This window comes from Lichenostomus cassidix, chromosome 1, assembly GCF_008360975.1.
Source record: "Lichenostomus cassidix isolate B80296 chromosome 1, HeHo_3.0, whole genome shotgun sequence".
Classification (NCBI taxonomy): Eukaryota; Metazoa; Chordata; class Aves; order Passeriformes; family Meliphagidae; genus Lichenostomus; species Lichenostomus cassidix.
Genome location: NC_139479.1, coordinates 95017386 through 95039396, shown reverse-complemented (window position 1 = coordinate 95039396; position 22011 = coordinate 95017386). Strand labels below are relative to the sequence as shown.

At 38.0% G+C, this 22011-nt stretch overlaps 1 protein-coding gene across 26 annotated transcripts in view; it reads left to right on the top strand.

Moving 5' to 3' along the window:
• The first annotated feature begins 341 nt into the window (after positions 1-341).
• ABI3BP (ABI family member 3 binding protein) overlaps positions 342-22011 on the top strand; it is a 140022-nt gene continuing 118352 nt past the window's right edge. For 19 of the 26 annotated variants that reach the window (XM_085072150.1, XM_085072103.1, XM_085072099.1 and 16 more), the window contains exons 1-2: positions 342-531; positions 21804-21983. In XM_085072150.1, the coding sequence (XP_084928276.1) occupies positions 453-531; positions 21804-21983 (259 nt within the window). In that variant the 5' untranslated portion in view covers positions 342-452. Of the gene's footprint in view, positions 532-18456; positions 18690-21803; positions 21984-22011 lie in introns of those variants that run through there. The other 7 variants (XM_085072149.1, XM_085072194.1, XM_085072178.1 and 4 more) reach the window with 2 other exon arrangements.

Genomic DNA, 22011 nt, shown 5'->3' with positions numbered 1-22011 from the left:
ATTGCAAAAATACTGAGGTCAATATAGCAAACAGTTCTCTGAGTACTGCAAGTGCTGTTTTTGCAGTTTAAGTCCAGCTTTCTTGGATCAAACAGTGAAAATGTCTCTCAGATCAGTTTTCAGTTAATAGAAAGTTTGATATTCATTATTTTATTTTCATGAAATATAAGTAATAAAATGCTAATCCCTCACCCTTAGTGGTGGAAAAGACCTTGTAACAAACCCCAGAAGATTATTGTAGGGGGAGCCCGATAATATTTTTTTAATGCTAATTCTCGTTTTGCAGTGGGAGTGAATGATGTCATCCTGTCTCCTCCCACTGTGTAAACTAAGCTCGTGTCAAAGTGTTGCTGCCTCTTGTCACAGAGAGAACGGTTCACTTAAATGCAGCTGCAGCACTTTTGTGTGATACCTGTCAGAGCCATTCCCAGTGCGAGGTTGGGTTTGTGACCATGATGTCAAGATTTGTCTGTCTTCTTTTCTGTGGATATATTGCACTAAACCTGGGAAATACTCAGAAATTGCCAAGAGGCAAGTAGCTATGACAACTTTCTGGGGGTTTGTTTGTTTTTCTGTTGTGGGGCTTTGGGGTTTTTAATGCCTGTGTTTTGCTGTGAAAATTTGCTTTCAGCATGTTAGGAATGATTAAAGATAATAGAAAAGATGAAAGAGGGTCAGTAGAAAGGGCAAAGTCCAGGTACAAGAGAGCAACCTTAAAGCTCTTTGATAGAATAAGCTCAAATGTTTTCATGATCTCTCGTGACTCTAGTGAGAAGTACCATGAGACAAAGTTACTGAATTTAATGATTTTATGGTGATTCAGGCAGCAGTGGGCAGGTCTGTAGTTTAATATCTTATAGAAAATGTGACTTAGAAGCAGCCTGTGTTGCCGGTGGAAGATTTCAGTTCCATCTTTGAAAGAATTTGTATACCTTCTCTTTATATGCATCCTTAACAATTCAGTAGGAATTTACTGTAGGTCAGGTTGCATGCATTTTGAGGAGAGAAATATGATTGATTAAAATTTATACAAGAAGGAAAAAACCTCCAAATCTGTGTGAATATTTGTTTGCCTATTTCTTTCTCCCAGAGTCTGGAAGTACAGTAGATTTGCAAAGCTGGCAGCAATCTCTTCTCTTCCTTGGTAATATGACACACGTAACATTGGCATTTTACTAGTATTTTATTGCTTACTGCAGGAAGAGTCATAGCATAAAATTAAAAGAATATTGCTCTATCTGGATGGTAAAATACTTCATAGTGCCTTGGCATTAAAGCAGCAATTTCACAACTGTTTCTGTACTGCACGTATTGCTCTCACTCTGTAGAAGTGCTTGCCTGAGTCCACTTTGTGCTTTGTAATGCATTTTACATCTGCATTCTCCTGCAGCCATTGATATTTGGAGGAAGCTGTGATTTAGTTCTGAGAATGTTTATTAAGAAATAAGCACTTTGAGGGCTTCCTAGGAGATTCTGTTTCATAGAAGGGGGACCTAGAGGTCTTTTGGGGAGTTTAGGTGATTTTTCCTCTCCCACCCCTCCTTAAGAGACTTCTTTCTTTTTTCAAGCTTTCGTTATTTTTCTTTCTTCCCTGTTATGATGTTCTTTTGAAAGAAGCTCTCTTTTAATCTCAACTTCTGGAGCCAGTGTGGAGTTTTCTGCATACAGCTAATAATGGGACAATATGTAGTCTGCAAGTAAGAGACAGAAGTGCAGTTCAAGCCAAGCTAACTCTAAGACTTTAATTTCATCAAAAAAAGAACCTGAGAGGACTATCCTGACCAGAAAGGAATCTTGTATGTATTGCCTACATTGAGGGAAGGAACTTTTCCAGTGCTTGTCTTTTTAAAACTGTTTCACTGGACTTTCTGCTCACTACTGTAGAATAGCAGCTCTAAATTTATGCTAACTGTTAAATTCAGACAAAGCTTCTAATCCACTGCAAGATTAACTCTGGCATGCATTTTTTCTCTGTCCTAAAATAACATTGCAGAAGTGAAGTTTTGCTTGCCAAATGCATAAAGCTGCAGGTGGAAACTTCATTTCTTTTCAGTAAAATAGCTTTTTTAAGATTCTCCCGTTGCAGTGTGGAAACATCAGTCTAATTCTTTTGTTTGTAGCTGCCTCTCCAGTTACTATTTACAAAGAATTGCATTGCAAAAGCAAGTGTACTAGTACTTAGCTAGAAATGTTCAAAGGAATGCCTTCTACAGCATTGTCCTATTTGATAGGGAGTACAGACATTTTTCATAAGCAAAGAGTATATGTGCATCTTAAAGTGTTTTAAAAATTGAGATATGTAGTGGCAATATTCTTTTAAGAGGGCTACTCTGCCTGGCTATGCAAGCTTAAATTCCTGTGCTCTTTAAGTCACAAAGTATGTAACTGAGGCTTCAGACGCCCTCTTGCTCACTGGGGAGCAGTGGAATCAAGTTCATAACTTGAAGGAGAACAATCTGGCCAAACTCGCTTACTGGTGGTGCAGGTACTTGTGGCAACAGGTTATCAGAGTAAATCTTGCCCTTCTTACCAGCACTTTGCAATTCCAGTGCTCAAATCTTCTCTGCCAGAGGTGAAACACACTGACCCCATGTCTCATGGATTGGGATTTCCTTTTGGTGGTACAAGGTGGAAGGAACATCTTGCCTCCTGCAGCTGCAAAGGAACAGAGCCAATACAGTGACTTCCAGAGCTGTTTGAGAGACTGTGTGCAAATATGCTGGTCAAGAGGCTGGAACACAAATTACTCCCTTTTCTCACATATTTTTGTACTTTCACCTCCACAAGGGTGTGTATTACTAGTATGAAAAAAAAAAATTGCTATTCTCAAAAGAGCGTTCTTTATTAATTAATTATTTCTTTCGTTAGTTTGACTTAAAAGATTAAGGCATTGTTGGTGAAATAATAAGTAAAGACAATAAAAAGGAAGATTGGTGGGTACTGTGTTTTAGTATGAAGGCAGTGGGTTTTTTCCAATTATGTTTGTGTTTCATCTGGGGGATGAGCTGCTAAGAAAATTCTGGAGTTAATGCCTGTGGATAGTATGTGAGGGACCATGGAACATCAGAGTGGAAGATGGTGGTAAAGTTAGGGATGATCTTTCATCCAATATTTGAGCCTCTGTCCCTTCAACTTTGTCTAGCTTCTAAAGTTTTCTTTTAATTAGAATTTTTCCACTTTTTTTTTCCTCTTCCCTTATGCTGTTGTGTCAGTGCCATCCAACATATATAATACAGTTCAACACTGTTGTACTTTATTGATGGGTGGAAACAGTTGCAATGTATAGGTGTCAGAGTTATAACTTGTCATACTCTCTCTAATTTTTATGGTTTTGCCTAACAGAAAAGTTCCATTCTTAAAGAATGCAGTGTCATCTCTCTAGACAGGAATTAAGTACAGACAAAAAGCCTTGTCTTTAGTGAACAAGTTGGTAAGCAAAGCATCCCAGATCTGAGACGGAGATGAGAAAGCAAAGGCACAGAATCCAGAATAAACAAGTTACAGGATATAATCCACAAGATTGTACTGCCTTGTAAACCATGTTTCATTGGCATCTTTCCAGTTGGAGCTGATAGGAGTGTTGAAGGCAACCGTTGTGGAACAAGTTCTTAGTGTTTGGTAAAAAAGCATTTCATGTTTTTGCTTTTGTCACTTGACTTTCCAGCTACAACGCAGCTGTGCATGGAAATGTGCTTTTGCATTACAATCTCTGTTTCTGATAGCTTTTGTCTATCTTCATGTTCTGTCTTACTTTGTTAGAGCTGAAAAGAATTTCAGGTTGATCCCTTTGTATAAAATTGCAGTTTTAAAAAGTTATTTTTAAAAAAAAGTATGAATGTTTTTCTGGTTTGTTTTCAGGTGACTTTTTGACATGTTTCTGACCACTGTGGTTTCCCTACTATTTGAATTAGTCATCAGGTACAGTGGAATTCAGATCTGTCCTTGTTCTACTTTCCAGGATTCAGGCCTGTCCTGCTTGGCTGTCCAGGAAGGACTCAGCAAACCTTAATTCACCTTCCTCCTGGTTGCTGTCTTCTTAAGGAAAAGGAATACAGACCTGACATTTCTTTGGGGACCACTTGAAATAGCCTGATTTACAGAGTCCTGTAGGGAAAACCAGATCCAAAACTTCCTTGTATCTACAGTTGTCAGCTGTGGGGATAAGAAGGAAAAATAATAGTTTTACACTGAGGATTTGTTTCTTTGTTTGGAAATACTGAATATGTTTGGTCTGATATTGTAGATAGCTACTAGCTAATATTTGTACTTAAGATAATTATAACTGACATCCCTTTGAGAGTGAATGCTGTATTTATAGTAGACTCCCAAACTTTGACATTTGTGGAAGGAATAGGCTAATTCTATTCATAGCTAGCTATGCTATGTTATGTAATATGTCTTACCAAGCAGAGGATAAACTCAGCATGTGTTTTCATTTTCTAGTGTCAAACAGTTAAAACAATGTAGAGTTATTTCAATGTATCACAGTTATTGCATTGCAACAGCCAAAACTTAAACTTTTGTGCTGCCCTCTCCCCTCCTGCCAGGAGCATCTCTTTGGTATCTGTAGGATGGTAGGGCAAAACTTGTAAGACAGGGAAAAGTCTCCTGAAAGTTGTGGGGTTTTGGACATGCAATGAAGCTTCCATATCAAGATATCACAAAAGGACTGAAATGACATGTGGTTTATATGTTACTCTCCCCATGGTTTACAAAACATCTTTCTGGGAGCTATTTTTCAAAATGCACAATGCATTAACCTTTAAAAAACATTCTTATGAAGAAGGGCCAGTTTGAACTAAATTATTTAACTTCATTCTTTGTTGTGTCTGGAAAAAGAAGTGCGAAATTAATTTGGGTTTTTGTGTGAAATGTTTTTCATATGTTTAATGGCACATAAGTGCCAAGTCCAATGAGAAATTTAGAAGGGATCCTTTAACTGGTGTAACAGAGTGACAAGGGTTTTCAGTCATTAGATATGTCATTGCAAATTTGGCTCATTCTTTACTGAAAATGAAAACAGCCTGTAAGAATGTAACCATTATAGCAGTTCATTTAATCAAAGTTATCTTATCATGCAGACAGTTGTGTCCTAGGCTTGCACATAAATATACCAAAACCCAGTACAGAGTGTCAGGCTTCTGAGTTCAAAGATAATCTGTAACACCAGAATTCCATTTTTATATTGGCACAGGCAGTGGTGCAACATCGTGATGATACATATGGGTGGGTTCTGCCAGAATTAAATTCCATTGCATGTGAACGCCTCCAAAATGATCTCACTGCTGGGTAATCTATACAACCTTCTTCTATATAACATTTTCATTTTTGTATTCCCAAGTATCTCTTTTTGAACATTATTTTTCATCTGTCCTTCATATCATCTTTGGATCTAGCTGTTCCAAAAGGACAAGCTACATAATTCACTTGAGGCGAGAGCTATAGGCTAAATCCTTCTGCTGCTTTGGGGCCAGAACTACTGTGTATGGGCAGTATAGTCTGTGTTTTTATTGACTGATGATACAGTGAATGGACAGTGGGTTTGAGGCTTCTTTGGAGCGTTTGGACTCACCAGGTGTGCACTACACACTGCATGTGCAAACAAAAAAGCTGTCTGCTCCAGGGGGAAAAAATGGCTAGCAGTGACCTGCCATAGTCAGAATTGTTCATGCAGCTCCTAGTGGATTTATTTTCCTTGGGGAAATTCAAGTGCAGACTTGAAATTGTTTGTGAGCAAGACAAATTTGTTGCTGTGGAGCGTTCTTGACTACTGCCTTTTACATGGTTGGAGTCCCACTCACTGGCGTGGTGAATCTTGGTGAGAACAGAAGCAGGTATTTTTGTTCTGGAAAGGTTGTAGCCTAAAATAGGTGCCATTAGCAAAAGAGTCCAGCCTGCAGTATCTTCCCAAGTGGAAAAGGGCAGCTGGAAACAGGCCAGATCCTGCTCAGACTTGCCAGACAGGCCTTAGTTCAAATGCTCTTAGTTAAAAATTGTTTTTACCACAATACAGGAAAATATGTGTGTAATGCAAGTTTGCTTTGTGAGATACTTATTTTTATTATTGTGCTGTGAGAATGGTGGTCATGAAGATGGCTACTGGCAGCATCATGAATCAAACCTTTGTGTGGGCAAGGCCTGGGCCAGCTTTTCCAGTACAGCCACCCCTCGAAACATAACAGTCATGTGCCATTTTACTCTGGTTATATCAACTCTAAACCTTCCCACTCGAGCAAACCATTGTGTGTCATATCAGATGAAGAAATAACAGGTCAAGTTTTGAACCACCAGGTGAATTCCTACTGTTCATGAAGTTGTGATTGTAATTATGGTCACCAGAATTGAATGTTTTTGCACTCGCTGTGCAACCAAAGTGGTGTCATTGAAGTGTGCAGATATCCAGGCAAGGTTACGGGAGGTTGGCTGCAGTAAGAATATTAACAGAATCTTCACTGCTGCAGAGTTGCTGAATAAAATGCTGGTAAAGAGTTGAGGCACTAGCTAGGGAGATTCTAGGCCTAAAGGCATGGAGGTAGGGAATGCTTTTTTATGAGATGAAGACTGCTTTTCTCCCAGTCTGGAGAGGATTGTTTGCTGCACTTGTTCAGAGGTTGGTAGACAAAATATAAGCTGTGTTCTCTAAAATGCTTTAGAGTTGCTGCTGAGGTCCATCACTCTGCAATAATTTAATATTATTTAGAGCATCTTCTGGAAGAAAAAAATGAGACAAATGAATCCACAATTTTTCTTACGCAAACTGTAGTGGTGGCTCTTATATAAATCTTGTTTATCTTGAACAAATATGTCATCAGGCATCAGGGCTCCACATGAATAAATCCACTTCAATAAATCCCAGCTTAATGAAGTGCCTAAACCTCTGCATATGATTTGATTTTTGTTTATTTTCTGTATGTGGTGTGTTAACACTATAGTGTCACTGTATGTAGTTAATAAGAAATTGTAATGCTATACTCTTTCTCAAGCTGAAGAGTTGATAGCAAAATGGATTCTAGAAGTATGATGGAATTTTTTTGTAGGGCTATTTTGGCATTTTTTATAGTTTTGAGGTTATTCTTGAAATCTGCTCAGGAAAATCACAATTCAATAAAGTGGGGAAAGATTCTTTCCAATCACCTGCAGTTGTGGCATTAGTTTATGAACCTATAAATGGCCACAGAGTGCTTGATATGAGTTTACATAATTGATAATTTGGGAACCTGGCCAATTTTAAAGGACTGAGAGTGTGTGTGGGATAACATTATTTTTAAACTCACATTTGGAAAAGACTTTGCTCCTTTTGTCAGCAGCTTGCAATATCTGCTTTAAATTATTAAATTATTCAGTTTAATTTCTCTTTCTGTGATGTAAAAGTCTGTAGTAACTTTAGAACACATAAAATTGTGGTTGATTCAAAAATACAAATATGTAAGCTTGAAATGTCCCAGAAGATTGTTTTCTGACTTTGAAGTTAAAACATTTTCTGGCAGTTTAGATTTCCTCCTAACCACAGTTCAAGCCTATACATGAACAAGAAAAATGCACATTGAGAAAATTACAAGACTTCCAGACCTTATCGCTTATTACTTTTCTTTTGAAATCTCAGTGTGTCTGTACAACACTCACAAACATATGCTGAAAATAAAAGCATGGGTGCAATAGTGTGAAAGTTGGTAAGAAATTGAGCTTTGGGATACAAATAATAGGAAGAAAACTCTACTGTCTGACCTGAGCATTTTGGCAGAGTTCCATTATGTGGCTCACACAAACATTGAAGTAGTTGGATTAAATGGCAGGGCAGAGTTTTTATTTATAGCACAGTGTGAAGCTTGTTTCACAGTTTGGGAAATGGCTGCAGTCAGGCTTAAGAGCCATGAATTCTCTTATTCTGATGAAGATTTGACTCAGGTAAAAGTGATGGGGTTTCATGTTCATCTTGAATCAATAGGTCTCCTTCCTTTGTCATAAAGCTTATTAACAGCTATTTACTGTGTGAACATGACTATGAAATTGCTCCACAGTGGCAGCTGGTTACTTCCTACCTTACAGATGAGCACCAGCTTTTAGCTATTGTCTGACAAGCACCAATATTGCATCTCTTCAGCATTCCTTCCTGCTCTTTGGCTTAGTTATGAGGAGCACAGAAACTGGTAATTCTAATAGAAATATCTCCTCGCCTCTGTTGGTTATTCAGTGCTCTTTAGCAGTTGATACATCTGATGTCACTCAGTTGGTATTGTGGAGTAGGAGTTAATTTATGTCCTTTGTCAATCAAGTCTGTATAAACATAAGATTCTTTTTCAAAATATTAAAATACTACTTTTGCAATCATTTTTAGCTGAAGAATTTCTTTCAAATTTTTGGCAGATTTGGAGGGGTTTTGCTCCAATGGAAAAGCTATATTTAACTTGCACAGAAGTAAGCAAGTAATGAGTGTGATTTCACATAGACTCTCTAGAACACTGAGGTATGCACGTGCACACACAGAGGCAGTGTGGGATCTTGCTCATTTTTGGTAAATGTTTCACATAAAAATTGTTTTAATCTTTCACGCTTTTATCAATCCCCTGTACTCTCACAGTTTTAGTAACATGGTCAAATGGCAGTTGATAAAAGCATTAGTATGTTGTTAATGTACAGCCATGAATTCTTAGAAAGCAGTTTCTCAGTAATGTAACAGGTGTTTAGTGTTCCCTTTCCACTCAGAAATACTTACAGAAATTAGCAAGGGACATCATATGATAGTATATTTACTTGAAGTCAATGTGAGGTTGCTCACAGTATTGGGGATGGAAAAATTACAGATACTCCACCACATATAGGGAATAGATAATTTCATTTATGCCCCTTTGAAACTTCAGGCATTGTTAATAATTTTTTCCATGACCTTCCCCTTCAAGATTTTTTTCCATTAATTTGTTTTTGTAGTATTAAAACACTTGTCAGTTGTCAAAAAAAAAAACTGGCACAGGGAAGACCATCTCATTTTAAAACTCCAGAGCCATGAAGCATTATTAGTGTGCTTAATACACTCTTAAGTCAGAGAGCATTCTTTGGGAATTAATGTAATCTACTGCACACTGGGTTACAGGATCAGTAATGTGAGAGACATAGCTTCCTACATACCATAAATTCTCCATGAGCATTTGGATACATGCCTGAGAGAACTACAAGTAAAAGTGCAAAGTCAGGCATACAAAGATTGCTTAGCTGATGGTTTTGTGCATAGATGCCCCTATCCCACCCTACCATTTTCATAAGCCTGCCTTTTGTGTAGCTGATGGTATTTTGTATTGCTGTTTTTCTTTCAATGGAACACTGGCTGGAGAATTTCTTTAAAAAAAAAGTAAATATAGATATAGGAGGATAGGTTGGAAACAGAGATTACTTCCTGCAGGTTTCTTTCATCTCTGTAGATAACAGGCAACATGGTGAAAATAGAGCAGGTGATGTAACAGATAAAGAATTTGGAAATATAGTCAGAGACCATAAACTCTATGTTATATCCTGGGAAGGAGTGAAAATATGTGGGAGAAAAGATGAAACATCTTCAGTAGCAAAAATAAGTATTTGTCTTACCCTAGTACTCACTCAATCATAAACATAGCTTTTATTTCACATGTATACTTACTAGGCTTGATGTCCATTATTTTTTGTAATCCACTGATTTAGAATCATTTACTGCATATTTTAGTTTTCTTGAGACAAACTAACAATGCCTCTGCTTCACAATGTGTTCATAGTGCTGAAAAATAATTTCTGTCAAATTTAGGAATTCAATTATACATTCTAAGTTTATGAACAATTTATTAGTACTATCTAAAATTAAAGATGTACTGGAAAATTGCTGCTTCTTTCCCCAGATATGTTTGAACTGTAGAATGATTCCTTTGATCTCTGCAAACTCAGAATGTGGAACAATATAGAGGAAGATAAAAAGGATCACCTCTGATTTTTCTTAATCTGTTAGGGTTTTTGTTGGGTTTTTTTCATAGTAGTAGTAAGAGGCCAGGTCATCAGTCTTGAGATCTGTCTCATCTAATGGTGCAAGATGAGATACATTTTCCAGCTGGAAAAACTATGTGCAGTTGGAATCAATCCTTATAGGACTGGGCTGTATCCAGCAAGTGTCATAGACATGTGTGAGAACGTTCAGTTTGGAGGCCAGAACATAAGTGAAACCACTTTATTTTGACTGCTCTTTTAGAAACATAGGGCACTTTTTTAAAATTTACATTTTGTTTGTTTGTTTTTGTCTACAGCTTTCTAAACTAAAGGGAAGTAACTGTCTATAGGTTTTGTTGACAGACATGACTGCATTGAAGCCCAAATCATAGTTGTCAAAGCACAATGGAATATTTCAGTACTGCTTGTGTTAACTGACAAAGTTTTCTTTCTCTTTCTGAGTTTAACATTTGATATACACCACCACCTAAGAATTCTTATGTGTGCTTCAGATATTTAATTGCTTTATCATCTGTCTGCCTCTAAAAAGTGGGGAATTTATTCCAAAGTTAACACAGAACATTGCATGCATCTTTGCCAAGTGCCCATTCAGAGCTATTAATCCTTGCACTATTTGAAGTCCTCTATGTCTTGGGTGTTATTTTGAGCAGAGAACTCAGATATTTTTTGTGATCCTATGATGGTTGCAATGCTGCAAGTGGAAAACCACTGAGACTTCAGAGAAAGGATAATCCCATTCCATTTCCATCTTTTAATGCATATTATTTCAAAGATTCCTGCTTCAAATATACCCAGCATAATGGGTGCTTATAAATAGAATTTCACCTATTTCTGAATGGGCATCTCAATCTGGTTTGTTTTCCCTCAATTTCAAAGCAGGTCATTATGGACAACTCACCTGCTCCTATTCACCCAACCCAAGTCTTTCTGAGTGTACACAAAGCACAAAACATTCTTCCTCACTGAAATGAGTATAGGAATTACACTAGATACAGCTCAAGAACCAGAAAGACTATAAAAGGGGACTTTGGACTTTTAACCTCTGACTGCTGTTCTCTGAGGCCAGTTTTCCATCCACCATATAATGTAGGCATCCAGTCTGACAGGTAGGGTACCTGTGGAAATTGTGCCAAATTTCACCCCTGTCCCATTGTATGCAAAGCCAGTAATAACATTACTGAAGGCAGCAGGGTTTGCCAGACAGCCTGGTCTTGCTAAATTTGCTCTGGCTGTACTGAATCAGCTTCTTGTTTGTCATGTGCAGAAGTGTGACTGCTCCTGGTGGCTGAGATAAGGAAGAACAGCTTGCAGTTTTCTGGATGCTCTGTCTTGCCTTTACTCAAGCAATTGCACTGAGATAATATTTTGTTCTCACACAACAAATTAATCTTGCTTCTCCGTGGCAGTTCTCTTATGCTTATCTGTATACTGAAGAGATTGTGCCTTATTGGATTTTCATTTTATATGTGTTAGATATGCAAAGTAGAATATTGGAATTCACACATAGCACTGAGGAGGGCAGCCTTCCTTGAGGCTTTATGGTGCGCAGTTAGAGATGCAGAAGAAAAGTAGTAACCTTCGAGTGGAAAAATAGGAAAATTTTTACAAGGAAGCACTGGGCTGAAATGGACTTCCTGAACTCATTGTGACCACCTTGTTCTTATTCCTGAGACAGTTTGTTCCAGAGTGTATCAGTTTTCCAGATATATCTTCCTTGCTATGTTTGTCACGTCTCCTCACAGATATAGAGCAGAACTTATTCATGCTGCTTTTCCTCAAGGATTTGTTTATTTGCCATGTACATTTGGATACTGTCTTCTTATCTATCTATGCACCTTTTCTCTAAGCTCTATGACTCCTTTTTATTCAGGCTTCTTTCTGGGTAACCTGCTCTGTACCTCTAGTCATTGACTTTGCTCTCTTTCCTGGATTTTATTAAGCTTGTCTGTTTTGCAGTGCTCTATGTATTTATCTACTAGTGATAAGAGATCTTTTTAGAAGTGACAACTACTGCATAAAAGGACTCGGACACAGGTCTTCAGTTTTAATATAGAGAAAGGAGCAATTTTGAAACATATCTAGACATGTTGGTGATTCTAAGACTTATAGATTGCTTCACAACTAAAGTGTTTTAAATACATGCTGGTTTCAAATTTATTCTGTTAGTATAGCTTGTAAATCCTCCTAGCTGTCCAAATACTACTGTCTTTAAGCATTTTTGTCCTTATAAAGTAACCATGAGCTGAATCATAGAAGGTAAAAAGAAGTTCGTTTTAAAATCATCTAAGCCAATGTTACAGAATACTGAGCTAAATACTTGTTCTTTCAACTGCTTGGATTATGGCAGATAAGGTAATACTTATCACAGAAAAGGATTTCAGTGTATGACTGTGGCTAGCACAGGTCTTTCCCATGAGAATTCCTTTTGTGTTTTATAAATAAAAATAAAGTTTGGATGTTATTAAAAACAGTGTCCCGAGATCTGGACAGTGCAGACCTGGCCAATCAGGCCTAGGGGAAGGCTTCTGACTGACCAATCTGGGTGACTTTTGAAAACTCTATATATATGATGAAATCGAAACAATAAAGGTCTTTCCTTCTTGCCACTGAGAACTGGATTCTTCTCTCTGCTAGCGGCTCAACAGCAACATATGACTACCTATTTTGTTCTATTAACACAGATAAGCATGCAAATTTCAATTTATTACCCCTGGGTTTTTTTTGCTGTTAATTTGAAGCTGCCTTATTCTTATATAGTAGAATTTATACTGTCTTGCCATCAGTTATGTTGATATTCTTCTTTTGAGTGATTCCCCCAAAGTGTTTTAAAAGATCCCCAGATGAGTAGTCACACAGTGAAAAAAACATTATGTATAATGATGTAATAAATGGTGATCACATGTAAGGAACAGACTCCAAATTGACTGTAAGAAATCAGTCCCTCATTACAATCTGGATACGCAGTAACCCATGTAGCAGATTATCTGTGCAATGATTAATAAAAGCTATCATCTTGGATTGTAAAGAGCAGTGTCTTCACTCTTCTCACAGAAGCAAAGGTGACTGCAGTTCCAGATAGTGTTTTTCATTATGCCCTTGATTTTCGGTTCTTCAGAAATGCACTGACACTTGCAAATTGAAAGAGGCTTAAGGAAATGGTGCCTGCCCTGAGTAGGGAATGGCAGTGATAATTCACTGCCTGCTCATGAACATAGTTATAAGAAACTTCTTGCATTGAGGTCTGTGGTCTTTAATACCAATCACTTCAATGTATTTATAGTTAATGGGCAGAGCCAGACCAACAGCATTTGAATTCTTCACCTGCTCAAGTTCTTAGTATTTTGTTGAGCTTTTCCTATCAAGGAACTGTTGTCAAAGAAAGTCTATGTTTTGATTCAGCTGATCAGCTGTAAAATATGTCCACCTTACATGCAGCCATGTTCAAAGACCACATTTCTCTTATGGTGTTTGCATTGGCTGGTGCTCTTTAAAGGCTTAAAAAAAGAGAGCTAGACCTAGAAAATTTGGGAGACTCTTCTTGCTCGCCACAGTCTTCTGCTTGCCTTTATTGAATATATTTATGCAGAATCTGTCAGGTTCCTTGGCCAGGACACAGTTTTTCTCATAGCCCAGCCAGGGTGGAGTTGCCTTGGACTTGTTTCCTTGGACAGGAGAAGGAGCCAGGATTGGAACGACAGCTCTTCTGGGCAAGATGCAGTCACTGTCTCATCAGCTCTGTCCAGGTGAAATTACATCCAGAAAAATACATGCCAGGCCAGTCTAGAAAAAATAAAAACAAACAAGGAGCTTTGAGAGTAAATCCAGGTGAATAAGGCCCTGGAGAACCTAAAGACATCAGATCCAAACTAAGCTTTACCCTACTGCAAAAAAAGCAATCCATAATCTGAATTGAAATAAGGGTTTCAGGTTATTAACAAGGAGGAGTTTTGCTTGTCCTTTTAAATTCATGTGCTGTTAATTTTCAAAGTGACATCTATCAAAAAGGATTCAACTTGAAGGAGATTCAGAGGACATTAGGCATTGAAAATAATGGATGGGCTTGGTTTTGTCCCTATCCTTCAAAACTGTTGAATTGTTCATTGTTGAATTTTATTTAAACTAAATTTTTACTGTCAAACACCAGACTAAGTTTACTAACTGGACACATAAAGGAGCTGAATTTTCTAAGGTTTAAGATAAAAATTCAACAGTATCTCACGAAGAGAGCCAGGCTCAGGTTGTTTTAAGTAATTCCAAAGAAGTTTTCAGATGTTTAATTCCTGTTCCCTTTTCTATCAGAGCTGCAGGCTTGGTTATTTTCAAACAACAGTTTTCTGTTTTGTTTTCGGTTTTGCTTCCTGTTTTAACAAATAACGGAAAATTACCTGAAGAATGAAAGCTGCAATTGGGAGCTGGACCACTGAAGTAGTATCCCAAATTTAAATCCAGATTCTTTTCAGCTTGGCACCCTAAAAATAAGGACAGCTACTCTACTAAGTCAAATAAAAAAAAATTTAAACCAGCATGTTTAAAGAGCCTTGTGAGGGAGATAATGACAAAGATGGAAGTGGAACTTCAATGAAGTTCTTGAATGACCTGGAAACAGGTGAAACCGATGGCAGTATGTGAACAGCAAATTTCCTTTGTACAAAGATTTATGTAGCTACATAGAAGCTGGAATTCCTGATGATAACTACATCTTTACCTCTGAACTGGCCTATCTGGTCCTAAAATACTAATGAGTACAGCTATTTACTCAGTTCTGAATTCTAGTGATCGCTAGAGAAGAATTGGCAAAGGAAGTTCTGAAACCTGTGTTGTTTTGTAATATAAATGCTCTAAAATTTTTCTTTGAAAAGTATCTATTTAGTTTATATCAGTTCTAATTATAAACTATTTAGTTTAGTTTACATCAGCATATTTATTATTAATGTTAGTAAAACTAAATATTCATAGCAACTGGAGAAAAAGGTGTCAGTAACCTTGAAAGAATGCTGTGAGAAAGGGCACAGGAAGGAATGGGACTGACCCTGGGCCCTCACAGTGCGTCTCTTCCTAGGGAGTCACTGCCTTCAGCTAAACACCAGTACTGAGCAGTTTCCCAACTCCATATTTTAGCTACTTGTTCGCCTTTAGTAGTAAACTTCTCTTATTATTTAAATTACTAAAATGGCCCCAGATGTGAAAGAAGTACAGTAGGGAATTACAGTTTATGCTGTTTTATTTGCTACGTGCATTCTGTTAAGAATGGTGATAGACCTAAGAAAAGTTTTCCTCTTTGAAATGAAAGGAGTTTGAAGGTGTGAGTTGAGAGCTCAAGAGTTAGGTTTTTGTAGATATGTTTGTGTTTTACAAAGTTAACTGCTGCATGTTGACAGCCTATTCTTCTGAAGCAATGTTAGACTTGTGTAGCCATAAAAATACTTTGAAAAAAAAATTAATTGGGGAACTTCATTTGCAAATGACAAAACTATATGCAAGGCTGTTAGCTCACCCTCCCCTAATAAGGTATTCTTTGTTGCCCTCTTTATATGGCACCTACTTTCATCATTCAGAGTATTTGTTAATGTGAATTTCATGTCTAGGAGTCTTAGTGCTTTATGCAATCTGTCATGAGAAAGGATCAAACATTATCTTCAGCTATCTGATCAGAGGATACAAAGATTTTCTGCAGAAGTGCAGAGTAATTTGGCAAGAGGCACTCAGCACAAACTGGAATATGGGAAATTCTAGTTAGATGTTAGGACTTCTGTTGTTTTGGGGTTTTTTTAACAGAAGTATGCTAAACACTGAAACAGGTTACCCCAGAGATGTTATGGAATCTATGTCATTGGAGGTGTTCAAGACAGCTGGATATAGCCCTGAGCAACCTGGTAGGGAGTTGAACTAGATGACTTACAGAAGTTCCTTCCCCCCTAAATTATTCCATGATTCTGTGGTTGTGGCTGTTTTAGAAGTGTGTCTTGTTTATTCTACTACATAGAAACAGAACTATTTTTAAATGTTTCCCATTTTAAGCTATATTTGGTTTGCAGCCAACCAACCAATATTTCTCTATGTTTGGGAGCCAAAATAAATACAAAAATATAAAAGAGCAGAAAGTAAAAGTTTCACAGTGTTAGATTATCATTGAAAACTTGCCTGGTGGTACTATGACACCAGATTTGGAAAATCAAAGCACTGCTGTGAATGATTTGAATAAGTGAGGTGGTGCTTACAAATAGATGGTGCTAATATATTTTCATAAGGCACACTTCATTTGTCTAGCACTCTGGGAGGCAGTGCTGGGTCTTGCCTTCATGCCCCCTAAAATCTTTGAAATGGTGGAAAACAAACAGTTTCAATGTAAGGCAAAAGGAATTCTGCCAACAAAGCCAAATTTGCTGTAATACAATACAGCTGTATTCACCCTCTAGTTTTGTAGGGCAGAGTTCAAGGACTTTTATTTTATGCATTAAAAAAAAAATAGGACTGTATTTAATCACAAGAGACTATGCATACTTAAAACAAGCAGTAGACTCATGGTATGAGTGAAAGTAACATCTAAACTTTTAAAAGTTTCAGTATTTGTTTGCTTTTGTCTCCCATTGTCTATACATTCCAACTAGCCAAACTGTGGTGCTTCCAGCTGGATTCTTCAGGCTGTTGGTAGCTATTTTCTTCTTTCTGAAGAGTTGGGGGTGGCTGGTTCCCTTATGATTCACCTGATTCCTCAAGCTGTCTTTCATTCTCTCCCAGTATGGGCAGAGCCGTTTCCTTGGAGTGACTCTAACACTGCGAGTGCTCTGATGCACTTAACGTAGTGCTTTTGTTTCAGATGTGCTTTGCACAGTTTCTCCTGCTGATCTTGGCCATCAACTGGCTTTTGTTGAAGAGAATACTTGCAGATCCGTGTGGAATTTCTGTTGGCAAGCATGGAGGGAAAGACTTTGTTTCAGAGGCAGCTATATATCTCAGAATCTTCCATTTGGAAATAGCCTCAATGTAAAAGAATTACACTACAAATGCAAGTACTTAAGACCAAAGTTTCACTAACAAATGCCAAAAACTGACACAAATTAATGGAATTAGAGGGTATCTAGTTTATCATTTGACTCTTTCATCAAGGAAATGCAGGAAAAAAAGGTCTCCTGAAATCCTAATACAACAAAATTATTTTCTCAAAATCAAATAGATTCTTATCCCAGTATCATAAGAGTCAAGGTCCTGTGACTTCCCTTTGTCCATTCAATCACATTTAATGAATGTTTGTCTGAGTGGTGAATAAAAGAGACATATTACTCAGAATGAGAATGCTTTCCTGGTTAGTTGTTCAAAACACTGTGAGATCAACATGAATGAAATCTATTTTGCTAATGTGCTCCTGGGGACAGTCCCCATTTACTAAGCTACTTTATATGAAGTCCTTGATATCTGAATTGCTCCAAAGCTGGCCCTCTCTTGACTAGATTGGCAATGTCTGTGCAGCACGTAGGATTAAGCTCTCCTTGTCCTTGGTTGCTCCACTTCTGTTCATACACTTCCAGAAACTGGTCCTTTATTGTTTTACCAGTTAATACTCATCCCTCATTTTCAGAGATTCTGGAATGCGTGCAGCCGATGAATAGGAATGTGGTTTAGTCATGTGAAGTGTGGCATCTGTGTTGTTGCTTTAGCGGTTATTTTCCCTGAAAAACATGCAGCTAAGTTAAAGTGAAGAAGGAGATTTGTCTGCCTGCTCTTTGATACTCTCTGGGTCAGGCTGTTCTTTCAGGAGCAAGGGGAGAAGAGTGCTCTTGTTGAGATTGACTGGGTGCTCCCAGCCAGGGGAACTTCTTCTGTGTGGAGGGAAGGAATGGTAAGCAAGGAAATTACAGAAGGGGTAGTAGACAGTTAGGAACATGGAGCAGACCCTGTAGCTACATCTCTAAGGAGGAAAAGAAATATTATCTCCATCCTTTATCGCATGTAGGAGGAGAGATAGTGACAAAGGCTGAGGAAAAGGCTGAAGTACTTAAGGCCTTCTTTTGCCTCACTCCTTCACAGTAAGAGCAGTTGTTCTTGAGGTACACTACCCAACCCCCTAAGCAGGAATTCAGGGAGAAGAATGAAGCCCCCATAATCCAAGGGGAAATGGTCTGTGACATGTTACACCTTATATACACACAGGGTTAGATGGTCTCTGCCTGAGGGTACTGAGGGAGCTGGCAGGGACACTCACTGAGCCACTTTCAATCCCTTATCAGCAGTCCTGGCTAACTGGAGAGGTCCCAGTTATCCAGATGTTAGCAAATATGATACCCATCTACAAGGAGGGCTGGTAGGAAGATCTGGGGAACCACAGGGATGTCTGTCTGACCTCCTGTGCCAGGGTGGCCATGGAGCAGATTATACTGAGTGCCACCATGCAGCAGGTACAGCAACGCAGGGGTTTAGGCCCAGTTGACAGTGCTTTAAGAAAGGCAGGCCCTGCTTGCCTAACCTGATCTCCTTCTATGACAAAGTGACTCACTGGATGAGGGAAAGGCTGTGGATGTTGTGTACCTTCCACAAGGCCAAATTCCAGATCATGCATCTGGGTCTTGACAACCCAAAGCTGGCTGGTGAAGCCTGGGTGTGCTAGTCGCCAGCAGCTGAACACGAGCCAGGGTGTGCCCAGGTGGGCAAGAAGGGCGATGGCATCCTGGCCTGGGTCAGGAATAGTGTGGCCAGCAGGGTCAGAGATTACTCCCCTGTACTAATCACTGGTGAGGCCGCACCTTGAATCCTGGGTTCAGTTTTGGGCCCCTGACTAGAAGAAAGATGTTGTGGAGTTGAAGCATGTCCAGGGTAGGCCACAGTGCTGGTGAAGGATCTGGAGCAGAAATCTTATGAGGGGGAGCTGAGGGAGCTGGAAAAAAGGTTTGGGGGTGACTTATCTCTCTCTACAACTACCTGAAAGGAGGATGTAGCCAGCCTTTTCTCCCAAATAACAAGTTTTGGGACAAGGGCAAATTTTGGAACAAGGACAAGGGCCTCAAGTTGTGCTAGGGAAGGTTTAGATTGCATATTAGGAAAAATAACTTCACCAAAAGGGTTATGAAGCATTGGAACAGATTGCCTAGGGTTAAATACCCATCCTGGGAGGTATTTAAAAGGTGTGTAGATGTGGCACTTGGGAACCCGGTTTAGTTGTGTACTTGACAGTGCTGGGTTTATGTTTGAACTTAATGAGCTTGATGGTCTTTTCCAACCTAAAGAATTTTTTCCTAATGTTTTTTTCCTGAATTCTACAGGGAGTCTGCAGTACTTTTTGCCATCCAGGCCATCACTGTACTTAAAAGTAAATTAGAGGAAAAGACCTGTCAAGACAGGGTGGTGAAGACAGGGATTTTTTTTTTTTTTAAATTTAATCTCCTTTTCTTCTTTCCAGCCTTATTCTCTCTTTTTAAAAATACATTACTCCTGTTCATTTTCTGCTGGAACTGGCTTTGATTTTAAAAGCTCTCATGGTGGTTTTGATATGCTGGATATAAAAAAGAGGTCTAAAGGGTCTTATCCCAAATCTACTACTGTTTTGGGATCCCATTTAGACTTTCTTACTGTAGAAACGTCACTGAGAGTTTTAAGGCTTTAATAAAATCAAGACTCTTTGTCACTATAACAGACTGCTTCTGAATAAACAATGGTATCTATCTAACTGAAATCAGACCCAGTTGAATTTATTCTTGAATTAGAATTAAGTCTTCAAATTGATGTAAATGTAACTGAGAGATATGTAGACACAATTGTGGGGGAAAAAAGATTGAAATTTTTGTAAATTTAAATTAAATAGATTTTTTTTTTTTGCAAATTCAGCTGTGACACTGGTTAAGAAATTTGTTATGAAAAAAATTTGCCACGTTTGAATTAAATACTGTAACTCTTACTTTATTCTTAAACATGAATACTCAATAGAGACCAGGAGACATAATTTCATTAATGCTCAACTCTTTAAAGTTAGGGTTTTGCAGAATCCATAATTTAAACAGAATTAGCTCACTGTCAATCAGAGGTAATAATCTGAAACTTTGTTGCCACTTTTTATTAAATATCATTAAGAAGCTCATTTGAAGTATTGGAAATCTGTTGGATTTTCTTCTTGGTTTGTGCTATCTGGAGCCCTATCAATATTTGGAGTTGCACACCTGCAGCAGACTTGTGTACTGAAAATAAACTGAGTTAGGATGTCACAGAGATTAGGAAGCAACTGCCGCCCTTTTCCCCCTGAAGGTATTGCACTGCTGAAAATGCCAGAGAGCTGAGTTTTCTTGAAGCTTTGCAGTCTTCTGGAACCTGGCAGAGTTGCCTTTGGAAAATTGTGACAGTTTCCTGGCTGAATGATTTTTCTTGATCAGTTTTTAGATAAAGGAAGGGAGGCAGATGTTTTCCATCAGTTTTACTTGTACGCTTCTTTCTATAAAGGGAAGAGGCATAAAGTGTTTGGCATAAGGCTTTACATTCTGTGTGCAGGCAATTGCAGATGCTCAAATCATCTGCTAAAACAAAGTGAGGGTTTTGGTCTCTTGGCAACTCTAATCATTAGAATTTCTCTTTAAAAAAGCAGGGTATGTTGGGGTGATACCAGAGAATCAGTATGTACTTGTCTAGAGAAACTTTGAATATCAGTCTGCAATTACTGAGAGAGAAAGAGAAGAAAAAAATGGGAGTTGAGAGAGAGAGAGAGAAAGAAAGATAGGTTTAATATCACTCTACCCTATTATTCAATGCTATATTATATATCTCATTTATCTCATTGTTTTTCTTCACGATTTAGTTCCTGGAGTAAAAGGATTGTCTGCAAAGTTTTGTTTTTTGCCTGATAAGGTAATTTCAGCCCTCATGATTGGGCAGATGCCTGAAAATCTGTTGGGGATAAAAATTTATATTTTGAGAATGAGAAGAGAAATAATAACCCAAAATGAGCTAGTCCAGTGCTGGTGTTGTAAGTTTGGGGAAAAGCCAGCAATTCAACAGTTCTGAAAATATGATAGGCCTAACAGTGACAAGGGAATATTAAAATTGTACATACCAAGGAAGGAAAAGGGAAAAGCCAATCCTCCCTTACCCACCAAGAAGCAGCTGAAACACCAACTTGTAGACTAAAAACTTAGTTATTCTGTTGTGAAGTCATTCTCTATTGCTACATGTTAAAGTTTTGCAGATGGATATACAAGCTGTTTCTTACTTTATGTGCTGTTCCCCTGGAAAGCATAAAAATGAATGTTTAAAAAGAGTTTCTTCGTAGTTTTGAGTAAAGTATTTATGTTAGTTAGGTGTCCTGGTGTAATTCCAAACACAAAATTACATTTCCAGCCCAACATAGGGGGAAAAAAATGTAGAAGTTTTATTTGAATCTGGTTACTGTTTATCCTCTACCATATTTTTTTCAGTGTGATTAACTGATTATCCTTATTTTAAAACTTCATATTTTCTACTAACGAGCAAAAAAAATTCTAACAAAAGACTTGTACATTTTTTTCCTATGGGTCCTATATATGGCTAATACTACTATAAATTTTGCATTTAAAGGAAAAAAAACTTGCATTTTTTCCACTTACTTCATGCATGGTTTTACTACTGGAATTGTAGATGTTAAAGCAAATGATAATGCTAAACTAGTGGAAAAACAGTTCATGTTGGCAACCGCTATTTTACATGACTGTTAGTTCACTTTTTTTAATCCACTGGGTTTCCAGGAGACATCACCTATGAGAAATTTTTCAGTTGCTTACTACTAGCAAATTCAACAGCCCTATATTGTTATATTGTCATATTCCATTACTGAATATATGATCGCAAGAAAATGCATTCTGATCTCCTCTTTTTCACTCTTTCCCCAGTGAAAAGGCAGAGTCTGAAGGTTCAGATCAATGCAACAGATGACACCGTTTGCATGAGGTATCTTCGACCAAGTCAAAACACCAAACTACAAGGTTTTGTCCTGGGTTATGGAAGCACCTTCTTTTCTAATCAGTACATTCCTTTACCTTCAGAAGGAAAAAACTATGTAACAGAACTTGGTAAGACATATTTGCTTTGCATGCTTTT